A 21,042-nucleotide genomic window follows, 5' to 3' on the forward strand; every position below is an offset into this window, starting at 1 on the left:
CATTTCTGTGTAGAAAGCATTAGGAGGTATATTGTCATCATAATGGAGAGGGATTTAAGTTTTCTGTATGCTCCGCAATGGGAGAATTCAGTGCGAAAAATGAATCTTCTTCCAGAATTTTGTAACACTTCAGCACAGAGTGGAGAGCGCACATGTTCAATCTATAAAAGCCTTTGTGTTCTGACTGCATTCCAGTATTGGGAATAAACATACATTCAAGGACTCAAAATTCCCCCTTTTTTCATATAAGTATGAAATCTTTGTTGTCTTTTTCGTGTAGGTTTCAGAGAAAATCTTAGCCTTCCAAGGCACAAATTTAAGGAACAAAGGCAAAACCAGCTGGATTCTGTAATGCAGTTTTTCCAAGTCCTTGCAAATTTTTCATGAACTGTGAACCCATATCATTAATTAACTTCACAAACTCTTCCAGTACATGTTAATTGAGAAGAAAAATCCAATTAAAATCAAGAGTGAAATCCTTCTCCCACACCTACTGCATAGATATTAGATAAGAATTATAAATAAGAATTAGAACTGTCTTGCAAGTTACAGTCTCTATGAAAATGGTTGTCAGATGTTTGTGTTTAAACTGTTAATACAGTATTGAAGTTGTTACATAGCATATCAAGATCAAGCTCACCTGTCCTTTAAAGGAAGATACTCTCTAGTAAAGAGATGGTGCTTTGTTCACTAGTAGCAAAACTGGCTAGAATAAAAGATAAATTATTTATAGCACGTGTAGCTGTAGAATTCCTCTGTGTGTAGCTGTAGAATTCCTATAGAGGTTGGTGACATTCAGAGAGGATTGGTTAATGTTGGCTGACACACGAATGCCTTGACATGCAAAATTACTGTTTTATTTAATCCACTTGTGTAATATGTTGGTGTACATAAGTGTTTTTTCTATATGTATTATTTATTTCAATCTTAAAATGTGGCTGATCATAGTTCAGCAAATCACAAATAACTAAAATCCCCAGACTGATCAGAAAAGCTTCATTTAGGATGTAGCGCTATAAAACGTTATGAGAGAACTCACTAGACTGAAACAAAAGGAAGTATTCCCACTAGTGTCAAGATAGCTAAGATTTAATTTCCTATTCAGAAATTTGGGGTTTTAATTATTTGGACCATGACCATGGATTTTTCCTATTTTGTAAGTACAGTGCATTATCCTGTCATTTAATTAATTCAAATATTGCAGTCCTTCCTGTGGTTGACAGTTGCATATTTGAAAGGGGATCTTTTTCTCTTTCCTGTTTATTCCACTTCTTGGGGTGAGGAGTCTTCCTCCTTGCCTTGAGAGTGAAGTTTCATTTCGGGTTCTTGCATTGTGAATAATTGTGTGACATTGCTCCAAATCGTACTGAATTACATCTTTATTTTTGAAAGAGGGACCTCCAGTTTAAGTAGTTAGTCCTTCCATAGGACATACTAAGTTCAAATAATGAAGGAACCCTTTGGCATAATGCAGATCTCCTATTAGAGGTTGGCATGACAGTCTTAATGCTGCCAAACAAACCTGTAAGAGTCTATAATAAGCAGCAAGTTTTCAGGTGTACCTGCAAAGAAACCTGGGTTTCAGAAGGCTTTCTGTCAATCAGCTTGTGTACAGGTGTCTTCCAACAATCAACAGAGAGCTCTTAAGTTAATCTTCCTTACTAAAATATTTCAGTGCCGTTGAGTCAAAAGTAAGGCATGAATGAATCTAGGAAACCTAGAGAGAAATAGTACCTTAATCATACGAAAATCTAGTTATCTGTTTAATGGGATAAAGATAGCAGCTGCATAGTGTATGTTATCAAAGCATAATTGGAAATGGTGTGGAAATTGTAGCATTCAGCTTAAAATGTTGCTGTCCTTGCTTGACTTTGAATTCTTCTACAAACTTCTTTTCAAGGTCTGTGAATTCAGATTAGTCATAATCATGTCATTTATTCTGCTGTAGCTGTTGGAGGGGCAGTGATTAAATGACTGTCAAGCTTATTTTGAAGTGTAAGGGAAAGAGAGGAGTAGTCTGGAGATGCCATATTTGATAGGCTCTTCTACAAGGATGTGATGGGCATGTGGCTGAGTAAGTGAAAGGGGGAGAACAAGGTACAAGTTTTGTACATGGCTTCTTCATAGGTTGTATGACCAAGCCACCATTCATGTGCTCACATGTCACTCAGTCACATTGAATGATGGACTTTTTGGATAATTCTGTCTTTGTTTTTGCAGCTTTGCTGATTGTGGGAAAAATAAAGAACATCTACTAAGATAACTGTACTAAAGTCAAATATAAGTAACTGTACTAAAGGCAAATACAAGTAATGAAAGCTTTAGTGTCTTCTTGCCAGTGACATATGGGTGACAGATTAACTGGACAGTCTGTATCTTTCTTTGGTATTCTGTAATACTTGCCACCAGATTTGTGGTCACGCAGCAGATTTAGCAAGGCAAAAATAATTTGTCTTAACTTTTTCATGATTTCTTATCTCAAATATATTTTAATCTGTAGTTTGATTTGAAATGACTTAATTTTTTTTGTCAGAGCCATGAAACTGATGGATGTCATGCTGCCACAGATTTCATACTGCCTCATGACAGTATACTCTGAAATAAAAAGTTGACAAAATGCTTCAGATGGGTTTAGGTAATGCCAAAATTCTTACAGAATTTTCACAATATTATTTGGAGCTCGGAAAGCAATAAAGCTGATAATAATCAGGGAATTAATGCAACTATTTCGTGTTGGAGAGCAGTGAAATAAGTTGCTATCAGTTGCACTTGCAAAGCTTTTCCTAGCTGTCTATTTCTGTTGATTTTTTAGCAAGATTCTATACAGTGGGTTTACAACAGCATTGAAAGTGCACAGGAGGATCTTCAGAAAAGAAACACTAAGCCCTCTGGAGATGATGGAGGAGATGCCTTTGACTGCAAAGTGGAAGGTATGTGATTCTCACTTTTTTTGTTGTTGCTCAGAATGCTGGTGTAGTAACAGGAAAAATATAGGTGGTGTTGTTTTCAGAGAGGAAATTGCAAGCAGACCATATAATGAGTTATATTTAAGGATTTGTTTTGTAAAGATGTGAATTTAACATGCTGTTACCTGAAAATGGTTTTATTTACCATTTCAAGAAAGAGTTTCTGTGAACACTTTAGGGAAAATATGTTCAATTTTCATTCATAGGATACTTAATCTAGGAATTACCTGATTTACTTTCACCACTGGTAGTAATTTAAGGCTAAATTAGATGCATTAGTCACTACTGCATGAGAAATAACAAATCAGTTATCCTTCAGATTATTTTCAGGCAATTAACATTTAGATAAAGCTGTATTCATATGCATCATGGTAATTAAAGATACAGTTAACATGAAATGTATTTAGGTTCTCAGTGTAAATGTGGTTATTGTGGTTTAATTTCTGCATGCTGACACTTTTCATGGTCATTTTCTCCTAGGTTATTTAGTTCTCAGTTTTTGCTTTTTTTTTTTTTTTGGTTGCTTTTCTTATGTCTCTGATTATAAATGAAATTGAATTAGTCCCTTCAATAGCTGTTTGTAGAGAGAGACTACTATGACTTGTCTGTTCATGCCTCTTAAGCAGTCTAGTATTTTAGCATCCTGGTGTTCTGATTCTTAAGCCATTCAGCTGGTAGCTGGGCTTTTTGATGAACATCTTTAAATAGGCCTATGTCCCTTTTAGTTTGTTTAGTGGCCAGCCCTCCTGAACTGATTTGTATAATTTCCTTTATTCTAGAGGTAATTGACAAATTTAACACTATGGCAATAATTGATGGGAAGAAAGATCATGTGAGTCTGACTGTTGACAATGTCCATCTGGAGTATGGAGTGGTTTATGAGTATGACAGCACAGCTGGAATAAAGTGCCACGTCTTAGAAAAAATGATTGAACCAAAGGGATTTTTCAGCTTGACTGCAAAGGTATGAAGCTATTTTTTGTGTGTATTAATTCTTATGATGCACTTACATAGAATTGCATGTGCCACTTTTAAAATGTCTTTTAGTAAAAGGAGTAGACAAGATCAGTATTTTCTGTCTCTGAAAGTAAAATAAAGTTGTGCGTATATAGGTGCACACATTGGCAAAATTAAGGAGGAAGAAAAAGAACAAGTGCAATTTTTGAGTTTACTTTGTAATTTTTATTTTGTGAATATTTCCAGATGGTAAAGTCTGCTATGAACGGGATGAGATTTTTATTTTTTTATATGTGTCTGGTTCTGTCTGCATCAGATCAACAAATAATGTAGTAATACAGCTCTTTTAAGAAGTTTTTGTTTATCTTTTCACACACGTATGCAAGCTAACAAACATTGCTTAATATAATATAATACTGAAGCCCAAGTTTTGGGGAGTGTATTAATATCTGCCTGTTTCTTTTTCTGTTATCTTTCCACCAAAAGTCTAAACTGAAGTACTGATCTTTTACTGAAATAACTGAGGCATGGGCATGGGTTTCTTTTCCCCAGCTTCACTTTGGAGCAAGTCAGGTTGACAGACAGGGAGTAACTTCTTGCAGCAACATTGTGAGATTTGCTAGAGCTGGTCTAGTCAATGCTCCAGGTCATTATTTATTTAGGTGCCTTTATGTGTATTTTGGGTGCCATAGTTAGAAAGTTATTTTGGGTGTGTTTTTCAAACATGTCTTCAGAGGTAGCTCCAGCCAGCAGTAGGGATCCCCCAAGAATCCATGACACAGTGAATTTCAATGCCTGAAATTGTAAAAAAAATTAAAGAAAAAAATAGTGCTATATGCTACCCTTATATATCTTCAACAAGCCTTTTTTATTCTTGGTTTTCTATCACCATCATTTGCTGGTGCCATTTCCATCATTGCAGAACTTCAGCCTTTGCTGGGCAGTATAGCTTATTCTATTCCCTGTTAGCTGTTTATATATGTAGAGCTTACAGTGGATAGCACGCAGTTTTCTTGTATCCTTTTTAAAATGTGTCAGCTTTGCTTATACTCCCAGACCAGATTTTTGCTACAAGACTTGAATTAATTCATCAGCTTTGCGTAATGTGCCCTGTTCAAGTAAATACAACAGATAATGTATTTCAGAGGAGCCATAGTGGTTACATTAGTGGAAACTAAGTAGTTATCAGGCAATGTCATGAGAAGCAAAACAAAAAGTACTTATTATGGGTATAACTTATGCAGGGGTTAAATTTCAAGAAACCTTTTTGCTTCCAAAATTTTATAAACTATTGTTATACAGCATTGCCTGTAATGTTAAAAGGCAACTGATACCAGGCTTTTCATCTTTAATTATAAGGGATGATAAGCAAGGGAGTATCCTAGTCATCTTACTCCATAACATACTGCTCTTGTTTTTGTTCCTTTAGATTCTTGAAGCACTGGCAAAAAGCGATGAACATTTTGTGCAGAATTGTAACAGCCTCAATTCTTTAAATGAAGTGATCCCCACCGAGCTTCAAAGTAAATTCAGCGTCATTTGCAGTGAGAAAATTGAGCATATCTACCGAAGAATCTCTAGTTATAAAAAGGTATGTCCTAAGCTTGGAGATATGTAGCTTTTAAGGGAAAACCAGGAGAATGTGGTATATTTTTAATAACTTCAAAATCTCTATTGCAATGATGAAAATATGCCTGAAAGTTTAGCTAATTGGAGGCATGAATAAACTGAGTAACTGCATAAATTATTTTCAAACCATGTTTTTTATTATCCCTTTTTATAGACACTGGATAGATCATATCCTTTCTTGTTTGCTGTGTTCAGTTGTAGATACAATCAACTGTGTATTTCCCACAAAAGGGCTTGCATTCTTGTAAATGCCTTAAACCAATACTCTAGTGAATTTGCAGATGTTAACCAAAAATGAAGCAATAAGAGCAGAATTGTTTTTTTCCTTCTAATGTTTTTTAATTTTAAATACCAAATCATTACCCTTTTATTCATCTTTTATGCCCTTCAAATTGCTATAACTTTTTCTAGCATGACTATTAATAGCTCTATAAACTATTATATTAATTTGGCTTAATAAAACATTAGAACAAGGTAAAAAGAAGGTACTGACTTTCACTTGAGATCTAGATTAATGAGATGTGAATGCATAAATGACCTGGACTATGACCTTTGGGTGCTGCCAGTGTTTAGCTAAGCAAGGCATATATGAATTAACCATTTGCAAATATGTTAATGCAAACTTATTTTCTCATCCTGGTCTCTGGTGCCTCTTCCATACAATTTAATTCTTGGGAGTTTGGAACTAGTTTGAAGTCGACATAAAATGTTTACATAGATGTGGCTCTGCCCTGTCTTACCCAAGCTGTGACATTTACAGACTGGCCTGTTCTGAGTTAATATGCAAAAAACTGAAAAGAAAAAAAAAAAAAAAAGAAAAGGAAAAAGAGGTCCACTGTAGAAGCTTCACACAATTCAGAAAGCTGCATGGAAAAGAACAGATAATGTTTGTTGTTTTTCAAATGAAGAGAAGACTCTATGGAAAACCTGTAGCTTCAGTAGGATGAAGGCCAAAAAGCAGCTTTCTAAAACCTTTTCAGGGTGGTCCCTGACAAGAAATGAAATAAACTGAGAAGCTGAGTCACAGGAGGAAACATTGAAAGGCTTCTGATACTGCATTACCAAATATCCAATCTCTCCATCTGCTTAAATTATAAACCTCTGTGTTTTCAAATTGATTAAAAATAGCTTAAAGAAACCCCACCACTAAATTCAATGCTTTTAACACTAATGATATTGTATGTAGAGTTTGAGTAACATGTAGGTGGTTTATACCTTTCCTCTAGCCAAAAAATTCGAGCATGATCTAAAGCCTCCTTACAGGAGGCCAAGACAATAAATGAAGTTGCATTGTGTTATGCTGGGTATAACACAAACAACCTCAGGGAAGTTTTCATAGTACTTATGCTGTCTAGAAGCAGATATTACTGATACAAACTGCAGTTCCAAACTCATCTGCTAAAAAATCAGTAATTTCAGTTGTAGCTTTTAATGACAATTAGTAACGCAGTAAATTTCAGGAATAGATGTGTCATTTTCTTGGCAAGGTAAAGGTAACCATAGTTACAGGAGACTTTTGGAGTGCCTGAGCCCAGCTTGGCTTCTGGTTTCACTGTGGAAGTTTGAGTTCTATAAATAGAAACCCTGTAGATTTCTGCAGTTCCTACTATTATTATTATCAGAACATTTTGCTCATAATAGATGCTGAGTCCAGTGCCATGAGTCCCAGATGTTTCTCAACACATATATGAAAAGAATTTTGAGCCTGACTTATGACCTGATTAAATCATAGCCAGGCGTTTGGTCTCTCTGGAGCAGGATGTGTGGGAGATTGAGATGTGAAATATGTACTGCTTGCAGGAACATTTTCATCGTTGAATGTCCTTAGTGCCCTTAACTATTTGTACATTCTTCACCCTTCGAACAATTCCATAATTGGATTTCTTGTAACCTTCCAGATCTTGTACTGATACAGAGATTTAAATATAACTAATCAGTTAAATGTTCATCAAGCTGAAGTAATATGACACCAAAATAAAGAGAAATTTAAATCCCAGCACAGAATCCTGTTATTATTCAGAAAGGACATACCTTTATTCAACTGAAGCGTTAGTCAAAACATGACTGATTCAATTTGTACTGACATTTATTAGGGAAGGAGCTTTGCAAGTTAACTTTGAAAATATTCTTATGCATGAGCTATGCGACGTAGCTGACGTAGGTCTGTGCAATATTTTGACTGTAGAGATACCATGATTAAAGTATCAGGGACTTGGAAGTGATTACGTCTTTTCCAGAAAAGAAATCTTTCTTAACAACAAACTGCACTGAAAAGGATGCGTTTTGACAGAAATCCTACTTGTGACTGACAAGTCTCTTTTCAAATGAGAGAGCTTTATCTCATGACTTTTATGATTCTGAAGTAGGTCTATTTTCTGAGTGTCCAAATTTAGTGCAGTTCAGTCTTATCCATTTTGGGTCAAAATGTCATCTTTTAAATAGGCTTAGTTACTTGTTTTTGATGTGCACAAAATTTCAGGTGTTATAGTAAAGGAGATGTGGCTAAGCACTACATTAGAATTAGACCACAGAATGGGGGACTGGGGGGAAGTGTTCATCATTACTGAGCTGATATATAGGGAAGAGTTGGTGGGCTAGAGAAGTCTGAAATACGGTGTTTGCATTTTTTTATGCTGTAGTGTTCATCAGCTTCACAGATTCACTCAAAATCACAGAGTGGTTGAGGTTAGAAATGACCTCTGGAGGTCTTGCCCAAGCCCCCTGCTCAAGCAAGACCATCTAGAGATGGTTATCCAGGACAGTGTCCAGTTTTTTGGACATCTGCAAGGAGGGAGATTCAATCTCTCTCTGGGCAGGTTCTGCAAGTGCTTAGTCACTCCCATAGTAAAAAAGTGTTTCCGGATGTTCAGAGTTAACATCCTGTGTTTCCGTTTGTGGCCACCACCTCCTGGCACCGGGCAACACTGAAAAGAGCCTGGTTCTGTCCTCTGTGCACCCTCATGTCAGATATTTGAATACATTGACAAGATCCCTCTGAGCCTTCAGTTCTCCAGGCTGAAGAGTCCCAGCTCTCTCAGCCTTTCCTCATAGGAGAGATGCTCAATCCTTTCATCATCTTTGTGGGCCTTACCTGGACTCTCACTAATACGTCCATGTCTGTCTGTTTCCAGGGAGCTCAGAAATGGACACAGTACTCCAGGTGTGGCCTCACCAGTGCTGAGAGGCAGGATCACCTCCCTTGACCTGTGGGCAATCCCTTTCCTAATGCAAGCCAAGAAAGCATTAGGGAGGACTTCATCCTTCCTGAATATGAAATTCATAATTCGTTGCTTCCAGTTCTGTCTTTATTTGCTTGAGGCAAAAAAATCAGAAATTTTAGCAAGACACTGACTTAAAATCATTTATGTCAGCAGGTCTTTATAAATGGCATGTGTAGTACAGCAGTGGATCATAGAGAATTGTAAACTTTCTCCCCAGGAAGATACTTAATATTGTATTATGTTGCAAGGAAAATAAATTTTATCTCCTAGTTACAAGGCTATTTACGTTTGTAAATACAATTTATTTCAAAAAACAACCCCTCAAAAATATAAAATGAGAAATACTTTTTTCTTTCCCTTGTAGGGTAAGATGGAAATTATGAAATCAAGTCATCTGAAATCAAGAATGCCTGAAGTCTTTTAAAGTTTTTGGTTTTTAGTCAGGTACAAAAGTTTTGTCAGCCAAATGCTGACACTTCAAAAGCTGTTAATAAAAATTTTGCTTTCTTTTTCATTTCTAGTTTTCTAGAGTATTAAAAAACAGAGCTTGGCCTACCTTCAAACAAGCTAAGTCAAAGATTTCACCACTTCACAGCAGTGATTTCTGTCCAACCAATTGCCATATCAATGTGATGGAAGTGTCTTACCCTAAAACCTCAACTTCCCTTGGTAGTGCCTTTGGTGTACAGTTAGACAGCAGAAAACATTCTTCCCATGAAAAGGAGAATAAAAACACTGATCAAGGTAAGTCAGTTGACCTTAAAAGAGCTACTACTTACAGTGCTTGTGATATAGAGTCCTAAAAGGGAACTGGTTTAGGTTTATATCCTAAATACTAGAATTAAGGACAAGCCTTTACGAAATCTCCCTGTTTTCAAAATTTAGGGTTATTTTCATAGAACTGTAGACTCACCTAGATTGTAAAAGACCTTTAAGATCATCAGTTCCAACCTGTACCTCAGGACTGCCAAGACCACTGCTAAACTGTGTCACTAAGGGCCTCATCTACATGGTATTTGAACACTTCCAGGGATGATGATTCCACCACTTCCCTGGGCAGCCTGTTCCAATACTGGTCATCCTCTCTGTGAAGAAATTTTTCCTAATATCCAGTCTAAACCCCTTCTGGCAACTTGAGGCCGTTATCTCTTTTCCTACCACTTGTTACTCGGGAGAAGCATTGTAAAGCATAATAAAGGCATCATAATTTTACAATAACTTTTTCCTTAAATAGCTTGACTTTGATATGCAAAATAAAATGCAAAATTAAATAATTACATAAAGTTTTAAGCATTGAAAATGTTTCAGTATCAGTTAGATATTCTACTGACTTCAGAATGTGTGTTGAAAAAAAAAGATAATGATGTACCTTTGGACTATTCCCAGGTAAACTGAATCCCATGATTTATGTCCAACATACCATTACTACTATGGCTGCCCCTTCAGGACAGTCTCTTGGCCAGCAAGAGGGCCACGGTCTGAGGTACCTCTTAAAAGAAGAAGATTTAGAAACGCAAGATGTCTATCAAAAATTGCTGTTCAAATTACAAGCTGCACTGAAAGAGGTGGAAACATGTGTCTGTCAAATAGACGAGTAAGTAAATGTTACCATCTGGGCTTGCCTTTAATTTTCCTGTTGAAGACACCAATAAACCTGGGTATCCTTTTTGTTTAGTGTAGGATCAATGTTGACTTCGGATAGAATTTAAATAAGGCAAAGATTTCAAGTGTAGGTAATATCCTTTTTTGTTTTTTCTTGGTGCCCCTGATTCTTTCTCCCTGTAGTTTGTAGCTTTTCTCTAGAATGTAGGAATGCTAATTATTTTGAGGTGAGAGGAATATGAGGACCCTGTAATTTAAAATTTAACTAGGAATGGAAACAAAGGGCAGATGTATAAAAATAGTTTTTATTGACTTCTTTGGCTGTTGTTGAATAGTCCTGATATGAATTTGTAGGTAAAGCATTTTTCACCTATAGGAAGATTATTAATTTGTTGGACATTTTTTTCAAAATCAAATTGGCCTTGGTGAAGAACTGTGGATTTAGGGAGAGCCATTGTTGAATGATTAGGACACTTGAATTGAGAGACCCAGAGTCTCATCACAGTTTCTCCTAATTCAGGACAAGGATTTCAAATTTGCTTTTCCATTTGTGTGGTAAGTGGGTTGTGTGCTAGGCTATTTTCTGTCTGGGAATGATGGATGAAGAAGGATGAAGAAGAATGATGGGTCTTTCATTTTTCAGAGATCCCATATGTAATGTAAGTATCAGAAATGATTCCTTTTGGAAGTATGAATAATACCTTTTTTGAGTTTAAAAGCAAATCTTTCAGTATCCTCCATTTGGAAAAGTGGTTTATTATTACTTCTCCTGTTACTTTGAAGACCATACAATGATTTATCCTTTCACGGTTACTTCAGAATGGGAATTTTTTTGTACTGTTCTAACAGTAATGTAATGTAATAGTTACATAGTAATAAGTTATTGTAATGTATTACATAATACAGTAAAATAAGAGTGGCCTGAGGATTTTAAAGAAAGCATTGTTTTCTGTGCCTTTACATAGTTCTGCTTATTATCAGGCTGAAGATAATATTGGTTAATTAGTTATTGAATTTAAGATAGTTTCCATGCTTGAGTGCACTTAGAAATGACTGTAAAGCCTGTGTTGCCACTCTTCCTCAAGGAAGTCAGAAAATTATATATGGAAGTTCAGTGAATATTTCAGGAAGCTCCAGTTACCAGTCTACCACGCCTTTCCTTTTCACTCCCTTGAGCTCGTGATGCAAAAGCAGAGCCTTTCGTATGCATGTATATATAAACACACACACACATATATATTGTGTGTACAGGTATACATATATATATTCATATATTAATTTGGAGAGTCACGCAGTTATGACACTAAACACAGCAGTTCAGTTTTTTGTTTCATAATTTTCCTGTACACTGACCTGGTAGTAGATCTTTTATAAGGTTCATGGTTTTATTTAGGAAATTTTACCTTTTGCTGTTTGTAAGACTGACACTTTTCATGCTTTATTCCTCATAGGCTTTGAGTGGACAGCCAGTGTGTAATTACTGTGGAGGAAAGCAGTTCTATGCAGGAAGCAGGGTAGCAAAGGGACCTACTTGAAAGTGCGGAAGAGGCGTGAACAGTTCAGCAGTACATGGTGTATTGTATTAAAACATAGTTACAGCTGCTAATTAACTCCTGAGAGAAAAGTTAGGACTACTAGGAAACAAAAGATAGAGTAATGAGATAGGATAATCAAACAGATGTGCTATAATTAGAAATATTCATATTTCAGCAGTTAGGAGGAAATGTTGGAACAGACTGATGCTTAAACTTTGTAAAGACTGTAGAACTTCTGTTTTCTATTATGACATAGCAACAATAAAGTAGATGTCTTTACATACTGAATTTCTTCTTATTATAAGCAATCTTTATTATAATTTTCTGAGGACAGAATATATGAACACGATATCACAGTTCTAAATGTATGTGATACTGAATGATAGAAAAATTGGGCTACTAGATGGCTCTTTGGTACCCTTTATAACAGTATTATTGAAAAAAAGTTGCATTTTCATGTTACACGTGTGTTGAGGTCAGCAAAGGTCTTTCTCTCAACTCCCAAAATCTTGGGGCAGTGTAGTCTGTCCAATGTCTCTGATCTGTTGAATGAATCAAAGTGAACTGAAAACCAAGTGTTTCACCCGAAGAGCAGGTCTGTGAGAGCTTGTGGATTGTGGGAAGGAAGAAATGTTGTGTGCTCCTATCAATACCTTCATAATAACTTTTGTCATGGTTCATTGATGAGATTGGGTTGCATAAGAAATACAGAAATAAGATGGAAAGAGAGACACACAAGAAGACATATATACCCTTTCCACAGCCTCTCAAAGTTCCACTGACTCCTCATTCAAATAGTTTAATCGTATGTCGATACTTCTCTAGTACCATTGCTGGATACCCACCATTGATGGTAGGTGTGTTGCAGAAAAAGCAGTCTTTCATCAAGTTGTTTTCTACATGGTGATTCTGCTGTGTTCTTGGTTCACATGCACTCAGTGTGCTCCCAGGATCCCAGACACTTGTTGGTTTTTTTTTTTAATGTTATTTTATGTTATTTTATTTTATTTATCTTTTTGGAAGGGTGTCTGTTGGTGGTGTACAAGGGGCTTGAACATTTTCTGAGCCTCCATGGAGTGAGGAAAAGGCAAAGCAGCTCACAGGTTGTGTAGGTTTTCTGTTGCTGCCTCTGGGTCTCATTTCTTAATGCTTTGACTGACCACAGAAGGTTTCGTTTGTTTCTGACATAGTTTTAAGATTGTGCTGATTTGGGCTGGATATAGGATTAATTCCACATGTGAGGGTTTTTTGGTCAAGGGTTAAATTTCTCTATTTAATGGAAATTTTTCTCATAGTTACAGAGCTACTTTCTAGCTGTTAGTTGCTCTTCATTCACATATTTCTCCTAGGAGAGATAGATGTCTAAGGTAATTGTGCAAAGGGTAGATCAATCTGCAAAAAAAAATACAATGTGCATGTGCTGTGTTCAGGAACTAAAAAACAACCACTTAAAAAAAAAAGTCTATTTAAGCATGATCATTGGGGGATTTTTTTGCATTCAGCTTTGGGTTTGTGTGTTTTAGACCCTGCACTGGGTTTTTAGTGCATTTCAGTGGCCTCAGGAACTACCAGATCCAGAACTTTGTTATCCAGAGTTCCAGCTTTCGTTCATGGTAGTTCAGCAAAAAAATTTCCTTAGAAAAAGAGCCTGCCTGCTGAGAAAATGTGAAAAGCTCCCTTAGGAAAAGCTCCAGCTACCTTAATCAGTCTTTTACTGAGATCTTGGCAGCAGTGACTGAACAGTCACATAAAAGAAGAGGATATAATAGTCTGTCTGTGTCTTGACAAACAGTTACTCAGGGGAAGATATTTTCAGAAGCTGAAATTGCAGTTCATTATGCTTGTTTCTTACTCTTGATTATTTTTTTTGCAACAACAAAATCCACAAGAAGTTACCAGAATGGATCTGCCCAAAGCCTGTTTTGAAAAACCAAAGTATAGATTAAACCTTGCCTTTAACTCACCTTCCAGCAGGCAGTGTTACAAGGTTTTCTTGGAACGAACTTCTTGTTTTAAGAATAGTTCAAATGATCTGCCATGAATTTGTCTAATCCCTTTTTGAACTCCTTTTATATTTTTGTGTTCAGAAAATAAGCTTTATAAGTATGAAGTGCTGATTTTCTAAGGTTTACATTTTCATAGCACATTTATTTAGTATATGTTCAAGAACATGTATCATCTAGCAGGTTGACTGAAACTGAACAATGCTGCAAAATACAGGCCTCATCTTTTTTCCTGTCCTCATGGAATCATGCTACCCGGTGACCTAAGTGGTAGGGAAGAACTGAATTGAGATTTCACGCTGATAGGAAGTATTAAGGCATCGTGTAGCCCAAAAGATGTCTGTCTAGTAGATGGGTGGGTTTAAAGTCCAGTAAAATTATACCTTCTGTGACATTTTTCTATACTTTATTTACAGTTCAGATGAGTACCTTTTCCTGTATGTACGATAAATACCTGTCTATCTCTTGTTAGCGCTTAGCTAAAGTTATGCAGAAATGATGAAAGGATTTGCTAAAAAGCTTTACTTGTCATCCTTTTTTCCCTAAAGTTAATGCCAAACTCTGTGTTAACATCTATCAGGTCATAATTTCAGTGAAACCAAGGTTGATAACACCATTTGAGGTATGTATTAATTGCTATAGTCAACAGGCAGCATTATAGGGATAATTTACCCTATTGCATTGCTGAAGTGTATGGTATCTTAATTTCTTTCTCAAAACTCTGTCCATTCCTGAGAGTCAGAAAATTATCTTTTTGTACTCAAACACGCTATAGTTGAGCATGGTGTTGAACACATTGTCTATGTTTTGTATGCAAAAGGTCACTGCTCTCAGTCCAGAAACTTGAGTGTTCAAGAGCAACTTAGGGTCAGGTTGCTTTCTGGTAGAATATCTTTGTCAAAAGAATAGAGAAATTTATAGGCCAGTACTGAACTGTAGCTGAACAAACTTCAGTTTATTAGGATTAAGGATGAATTACTTCCATTGGCAGAGCCCCACAAAATGAAGATGGAGCTTTAAACCACTTAAATCAGAATTCCTCTTTTGTGTAATGTAACAATGCTAATATGTGTGGCAAGAAATAAGACTAAAGGGAAGAATTCTGAATGCTACCCTTTAGTAACAATTAGGACAGCATTTTTGTTTGCAAAATATGTGCATCTCCCATAGCTTCCATTCAGAAGTAAAAATTATGGGAAACAAAAATCTAACATATGTTGTAATCCTGCCATGTATTTAGTAAAAAGTTTGCCAGTTGACTATTCTGAAAGCTCCTACAATAAAACTCTGCTACTGTGTCTAAGTACTTTACAGAAAGAAAAAGCCAACTTAATCAGTGTCTTTGATTTCAGGTAGTTAGATGGTAATTTCTGCAAGAAAAAAAATGTTGCCTTTCATATCTAAATACTAATTTTAAAATGTCATTCTAAGTAACAGAAATTAGAGGATGATTTCCCATTATAGTTATTCTGGTCTTTAAAATAAATCAGAACATTTCAGTATGAGTTAATCACCCAAAAATATGAATCCAGTACTTCTGCATGTTCTAAATGTAGCGGTCTGCCCTGTTCTCTCTTCTTGACTGGATATCACTTTTACGCTCATCACAAAAGCTTGTAGATTAATAATCAGTTTTACTAGTGATAGTGGCTTAGACTTTTTGTCAGGAAATACACAGATAATGTTAATAAAGATTCTTAGAATGCCTTTATTGAATAGCTTGTGATGCAGGCTGGCAAGCCTGGTACAGTAGTAATTGTAAATATATATGCTTTTCATACAGATAGCTTCTTTGGTCTGTTTTCTTGATTTGTGCTGAGAAGCGCATGGTGCAAGTTTAAAAACAGTCATGTTAATATAAAATTTTACCCCAAGTGTTCAAGAATGTGCTGTATTTCTTCCCCAGCTGCAATCATTATCTTCATACCAGACTGAGTATTTGGTAACGCTAATGGATTTCACTGTTACAACTTTTAACAGCAGAAGGTGTCACATTTTTCCCCTTTTTCAAATACATATGGACTGAATTAAGATCTCTTCACATATTATAGAATAGTAGTTGGAAGACACTGAGGAGAAATACTATTCTGTGTTTAGCTCACTTTTGAAAAACATGAATTTATCTTTTTTCTGTTTGTTTTATTTTTTTTCTCAGCCTTCTTTCTTCAATAACGTATTCTCCCAAATCAGAACGTAAAACACCTGAGCCTTTAATGCCAGCAGACAGTGATAATGAAAAGGGGGAAAGGAATGGGAAGAAAGTCTGTTTCAGCATGACAGGTGATGAACAAGAAGATTCTGGTCATGATACTATCAGCAACAGGGATTCTTACAGGTAACTTTTATAATAATATTTTTTTTCTCAACTGAATCAAACCTGTGGGTTTGTACACTGTCAAGTGATTATAAAGACTATCAGAACAGAATGATTCTGAGATTTCTAACGGAGAAATAACTAGCATCAAGATGTGTAAATAAGCTTTTTAAAAAATAGTACAGATTAGATATTAAATCTCAGTATCCCTAACCTCTATAGGATATCACAGACAGAGCTGTAAAGCTTTACTTTGGATTACTGTCTCATAAAAAACAGAAATAATTTCTATTATTATATTCCAACAACAGATTATCTGCTATGGAAAGCAAGATGCCAGGGCCTCTACCCTTGCTGATCTAAAGAAAGAAAATACCTGTTTCCCAACATATATTGCTCACCTTCTTCCGCTCTAAGTATCTATCCTCTAATCTCAAATATAAAGAATTTACAAAGAAAACACAGAACATTTTGAAAAGGAAGGAGTAATTACAGGACAAATAACTCTTTTTAAAGATTATCTTCTGTTGCTTACAGGAATTGGCTAACTACACAATATCGAATCTAAATTGAAGTTTTAGCTGCAAGTAAAATAAGTGTTCATTATTTGTTCATTATCATGCTTCATTATTATGCACAGAAAGTAGAATCTCAGTAGTGCCATCATATTTCTACAGAACTCTGTGTTGCTGAGATCTCTTTCATAAGCTAATATTTAATTACTGCAGCATGGTAGGTAGGAATTCTGTCTCAGAGTAGAAAGAGAAATACGCATATAAATTTGAACAGAAATAAATGTAAAGGTAATTTTCACAGATTAAATCCATCTTGTTCTAACCATGATGAACACACAAGCAAAATGACTGAAGCATGTTAGGGGTTTCTGAAAGTTCACAATGTGTCAAACTGACTGTGGAGGAACAGCTTCAGTGGCATGTGCTTGCACCAGATGGGGAGTTCCCCACTTGGCACAAGATTTGTATGTGTAGAAAGAAGGTGTGACTTAGTACACAAGCATAAATTTGTTCAAAATATTTTCTTTATTATGATTCTGGTAATTTATAGTTGATTCTGAATGATAAAACTAGGGTTCCATACGCAGAATAATAATAAAATTTGTGAGTTTAGAAGAATTGTTGGAGTGAGATTAAATATTTTGTTTCTTTGCTTAAATAGTTACATTAGTCAGTACTTAATATCTTCAGATACCATTATAGTGCCACTGTGATTATTAGAACTAGTAGGCTAATTTCAGCCATTACAATGCTCACATTTTGTGTTGCAGGGTCTTACAGTACTTACAATACTACACAACGAGACAGCTAATACATCTATCGTGTTTCTTATTTTCCTGTGTTTTATTTTCTCATGCTTTGCACAATCCAGTTTTATACAACATTCATCTCCCTTTGGAGACTTTAATAAGCGAGTAGAGTTAGTTATAAAACATTTCTTAATATCCAGCCAGAAATTCTTAATAGTCCTTGGGACTGTTCACCCTTGGTTAGGAACATTTTGTTACTTATGTCTTTTCATCTACTTAATGGATATGATTGTAATTAGATTGTATTGCTTTATTGAAAAGTTTTCCCTATTGACTTACCTGGTTGTCTACAGATCCAAAACTTACACCTTACCCAGGAAATGAAAGTTGTTATGCCAAAACTACTAAAAGACCACTTCTGTACTTACAAAAATAAAAAAAACAAGGAGCGAGCACATCAGTACATGTGTAACTGTACCATTATATGTAAACCAGATATGTATACCTTGATGAATGAGTACACCCAATTCATAAAACTCAAATTGAGGTTATTATGTATAAATATCCTTTGGGTACATTTGTACGTTATCTTATATTTATGTGGGTTTTTAAGACTCCCTCTGCTGGATAATTACTTAAGCATTTCTGCACTGAAACTAAATGATCTTCATGCAGCCTAATAACTCTGCAGACTTTGAATTAAAATTTATCTTCTTAGGATTTTTACATTATCTTATTCAAATTTATCTTCTTAGGATTTAGTACAAAAGGCTAAGTTTTACTCTACCTATGCTGCAGAAGTAGGTACGTTTTCCATGTATTTTCTGTATAGAACAATTCATTTTTGAGGGGAAAGAGCAGAAAAAATTACACATTTTAATCCCCAGGCCTCCTTACTATACCAGTGTGGGTGATACTTTCTATGCATAGAAATTTTCACTGAAGTAACATGTAAATTTCTATTTATCTCTAACAAAATGAAAATCTGGAAAAGACGGGATCATAAACCTTATTTTTGCTGGCAGGGAAAAATAGTTTGTAATTTGAGCTTTGGTGCTCCTTGAATGGTCAAATCTCTTCTAAACATATTGGGGACTCTAGTTTGCATGTCATAAACCAGAATATTTTGTTATTTGTAGTAGCCGTGTACTAGAAGTAAATAATTTAAATGTGGAGTTACAAAAATTTTTGAGGCCACAGTTACAAAAACTGTCACTCATACAAGAAAAGTTGTGGGGTTTTGCATTGAAAGTTCTATATTATCATTTGGAAGTACTTGTTCACATGCAAGGTGGAGGGAGACAGTCGAATCGTCAGTTTTGGTAATCTGGTATGCTGAATCCTAGCAGAGTTGCAAACTAGATGACAGTCTAAATATGGGGATATTTATTGTTGATAAAGAACTGTACAGGCCATCTCATCATTACATTTAAAAGGAGAAAAGAAAAGGAACTTTCATAATTTTGATACAGAACCTGTGTTAAAGGACACGACTTTATTTCTTTTTTTTTTGTTTGTTTTGTCTTCTTTTTTTTTCAAGTGATTGCAACAGCAATCGGAACTCCATTGCCTCGTTCACCAGCATTTGCAGCAGTCAGTGCAGTTCGTATTTTCACAGTGATGAAATGGATTCAGGTATGTCTAGAAAAGTCAGCTATGAATGTGTCATCCATTCCTTTTATTCAGGTTTTGGTTTTTTTTCCCCCCCCCTTTTTTTTTTTCATTTGTCTACCAGTTTTGTTGGTTTTGTTTTAAAAAGTGCATCCTCCGTGGTAATAGAAATGTATCATTTTGCTTCTGCCTAGCTAGTCCTGCACTGAGTCCTTCTGTGAAACAGCATCAATATTCCAGCATTTCTCTGAATAGACTGAATTAGTTAGAGCTCTTAGAGTCATTGCTTTTAATCACTTTAATGCTTTGACCTTGACAGTGCTTTATTTTGCACAGAGTAAGGATCATTTTAGGTGAGCGTGGAACACTCTCCCAGCTTGTGTCAGCACCCAGACAGCAGGATATGGCTGTGTATGTTTGTAGGAAGGAATGTGAGACCAGATAGAAGCACATTCTTGTTTATGCCATGACAAATTGAATTTAAATAAATGCAGCTGCTGATAGGAATGAGATGGAATTTAACAGCGTGGAGTACAAGGTCGTATACTTAAGGACTAATAGTAAAAAATGTTTGCTGTAAGTTGGGAGTTTATAATTTGGGAATGATTTAGGAAAAGAAAGAACTGGGCATATTACTTGAATATGAGCTACCAGTGAGACCTGGCCTTAAAGAAGGCAAGCTTTATTACTGGTTTTACCAGGAGAGGTATTTTCAGTTGGGACATGCAAGTATTAATGACATTATGCAAGGTATCTGACATACCTTGTGAATAATGCAGTTCTAGGCAGCTACGTTCCGGAAATGATACGTACTTGTAGAGCTGAGCAGATAGAGAGGAAAGGATGAAGGCATAAAGAACTGTTAATAAAAGAGAATACCAACTCTTTTGGTTTGTATGTCCAACTTAATATGTGCTTGTGCAGTATCAAGCTGAGGTACTGAGCTGTCCAAAAGAATATGTTTGTGCTGGCCAGCCGCAGATATAGGTTCAAGTTGATAAAAACTGCAGCTCAGTGAAACTCCTGCTCTTCTGATGATTTAATTTTCTCCTAGTTCCCAAGCTAACCTGGCTAACTCCAGATCAGGGCCCTTTGACACTGCGCTCCATCTGTTGCAATTAAGATCCTGTGAAGGTTTATAAGTCTTATAACTACTGCCTGTAAGGACATCTAAAGGAGAAAAAAAAACCCACCAACAAACCCAAGGAAAGAAAAGTGCTATTTAAGTGCTTCACTGACATGAGAAAAATGAGTCTAGATTGACCATGAATAAATTTGGATTATAAATTTTCAAGTGGCTACTTCTTATCTGTCACTGCAACAGCAAGGAGAAAAACCGGTTCTAAGCTCAATTTTTCACAGCTTTTTAAGGATTTCAGGTTGCATGACCCATTGTATGAGGGAGCAACTGAGTGACAGCAGTGACCTAGGAGGGTCTTTCTCCTTTGTATTCTCTTAAGAAATGATGTTGTATATACTACTAAAAGTTTCATATCAAATACAGGATTTGGATGCTGTATTTTTTTTAATTACTAAAATCTCAGAACCATTTAATTACTAAGAAGATAAAGATTGTGAATTGGCTGTAGAAATTTATGTAAAATTTTATCCCTATAAAAATTTTATGGTGACTGCATTTCAGTGACTTTGTGGTCTGTTGTATTAGGTTCACAGTACTTAGCCATTTAGTCTGGTGTTTAGGATGTTTTCCAGCATAGAAGTATTGTGTGCTGTGGTCACGGAATGGTGGAGATTTGAAGAAACCTCTTGAAATTATCCAGTCCAAGAGCCCCCTCAAGCAGGGTCATATAGAGTAGGCTGTCCAGTGCCATGTCCAGTTGGGTTTTGAATATGATCCATTCTCTCAGAGCTATTTCTATAATATCAAGTGAATACTAAATGCAAAATGTGTGGGGAGAATAGCAACTATAATCCTGAAA

General features: G+C 35.8%; 1 protein-coding gene across 4 annotated transcripts in view; it reads left to right on the plus strand.

Annotated features, from left to right (window-relative positions):
- The window catches only part of PREX2 (phosphatidylinositol-3,4,5-trisphosphate dependent Rac exchange factor 2), a 173,171-nt gene that overhangs the window by 88,717 nt on the left and 63,412 nt on the right, over positions 1-21,042 (plus strand). For all 4 annotated transcript variants that reach the window (XM_061342876.1, XM_061342875.1, XM_061342873.1 and 1 more), the window contains 7 exons: positions 2,813-2,930; positions 3,746-3,930; positions 5,353-5,514; positions 9,295-9,517; positions 10,160-10,367; positions 16,069-16,248; positions 19,032-19,126. In XM_061342876.1, coding sequence (XP_061198860.1) covers positions 2,813-2,930; positions 3,746-3,930; positions 5,353-5,514; positions 9,295-9,517; positions 10,160-10,367; positions 16,069-16,248; positions 19,032-19,126 — 1,171 coding nt within the window. The remainder of the gene's footprint in view (positions 1-2,812; positions 2,931-3,745; positions 3,931-5,352; positions 5,515-9,294; positions 9,518-10,159; positions 10,368-16,068; positions 16,249-19,031; positions 19,127-21,042) is intronic.

The sequence above is a fragment of the Neopsephotus bourkii genome, unplaced genomic scaffold (assembly GCF_033783945.1).
Source record: "Neopsephotus bourkii isolate Nb327-2 ecotype Australia unplaced genomic scaffold, CSIRO-AGI_Nbou_v1 NB_1820, whole genome shotgun sequence".
In the NCBI taxonomy this organism is placed as follows: Eukaryota; Metazoa; Chordata; class Aves; order Psittaciformes; family Psittacidae; genus Neopsephotus; species Neopsephotus bourkii.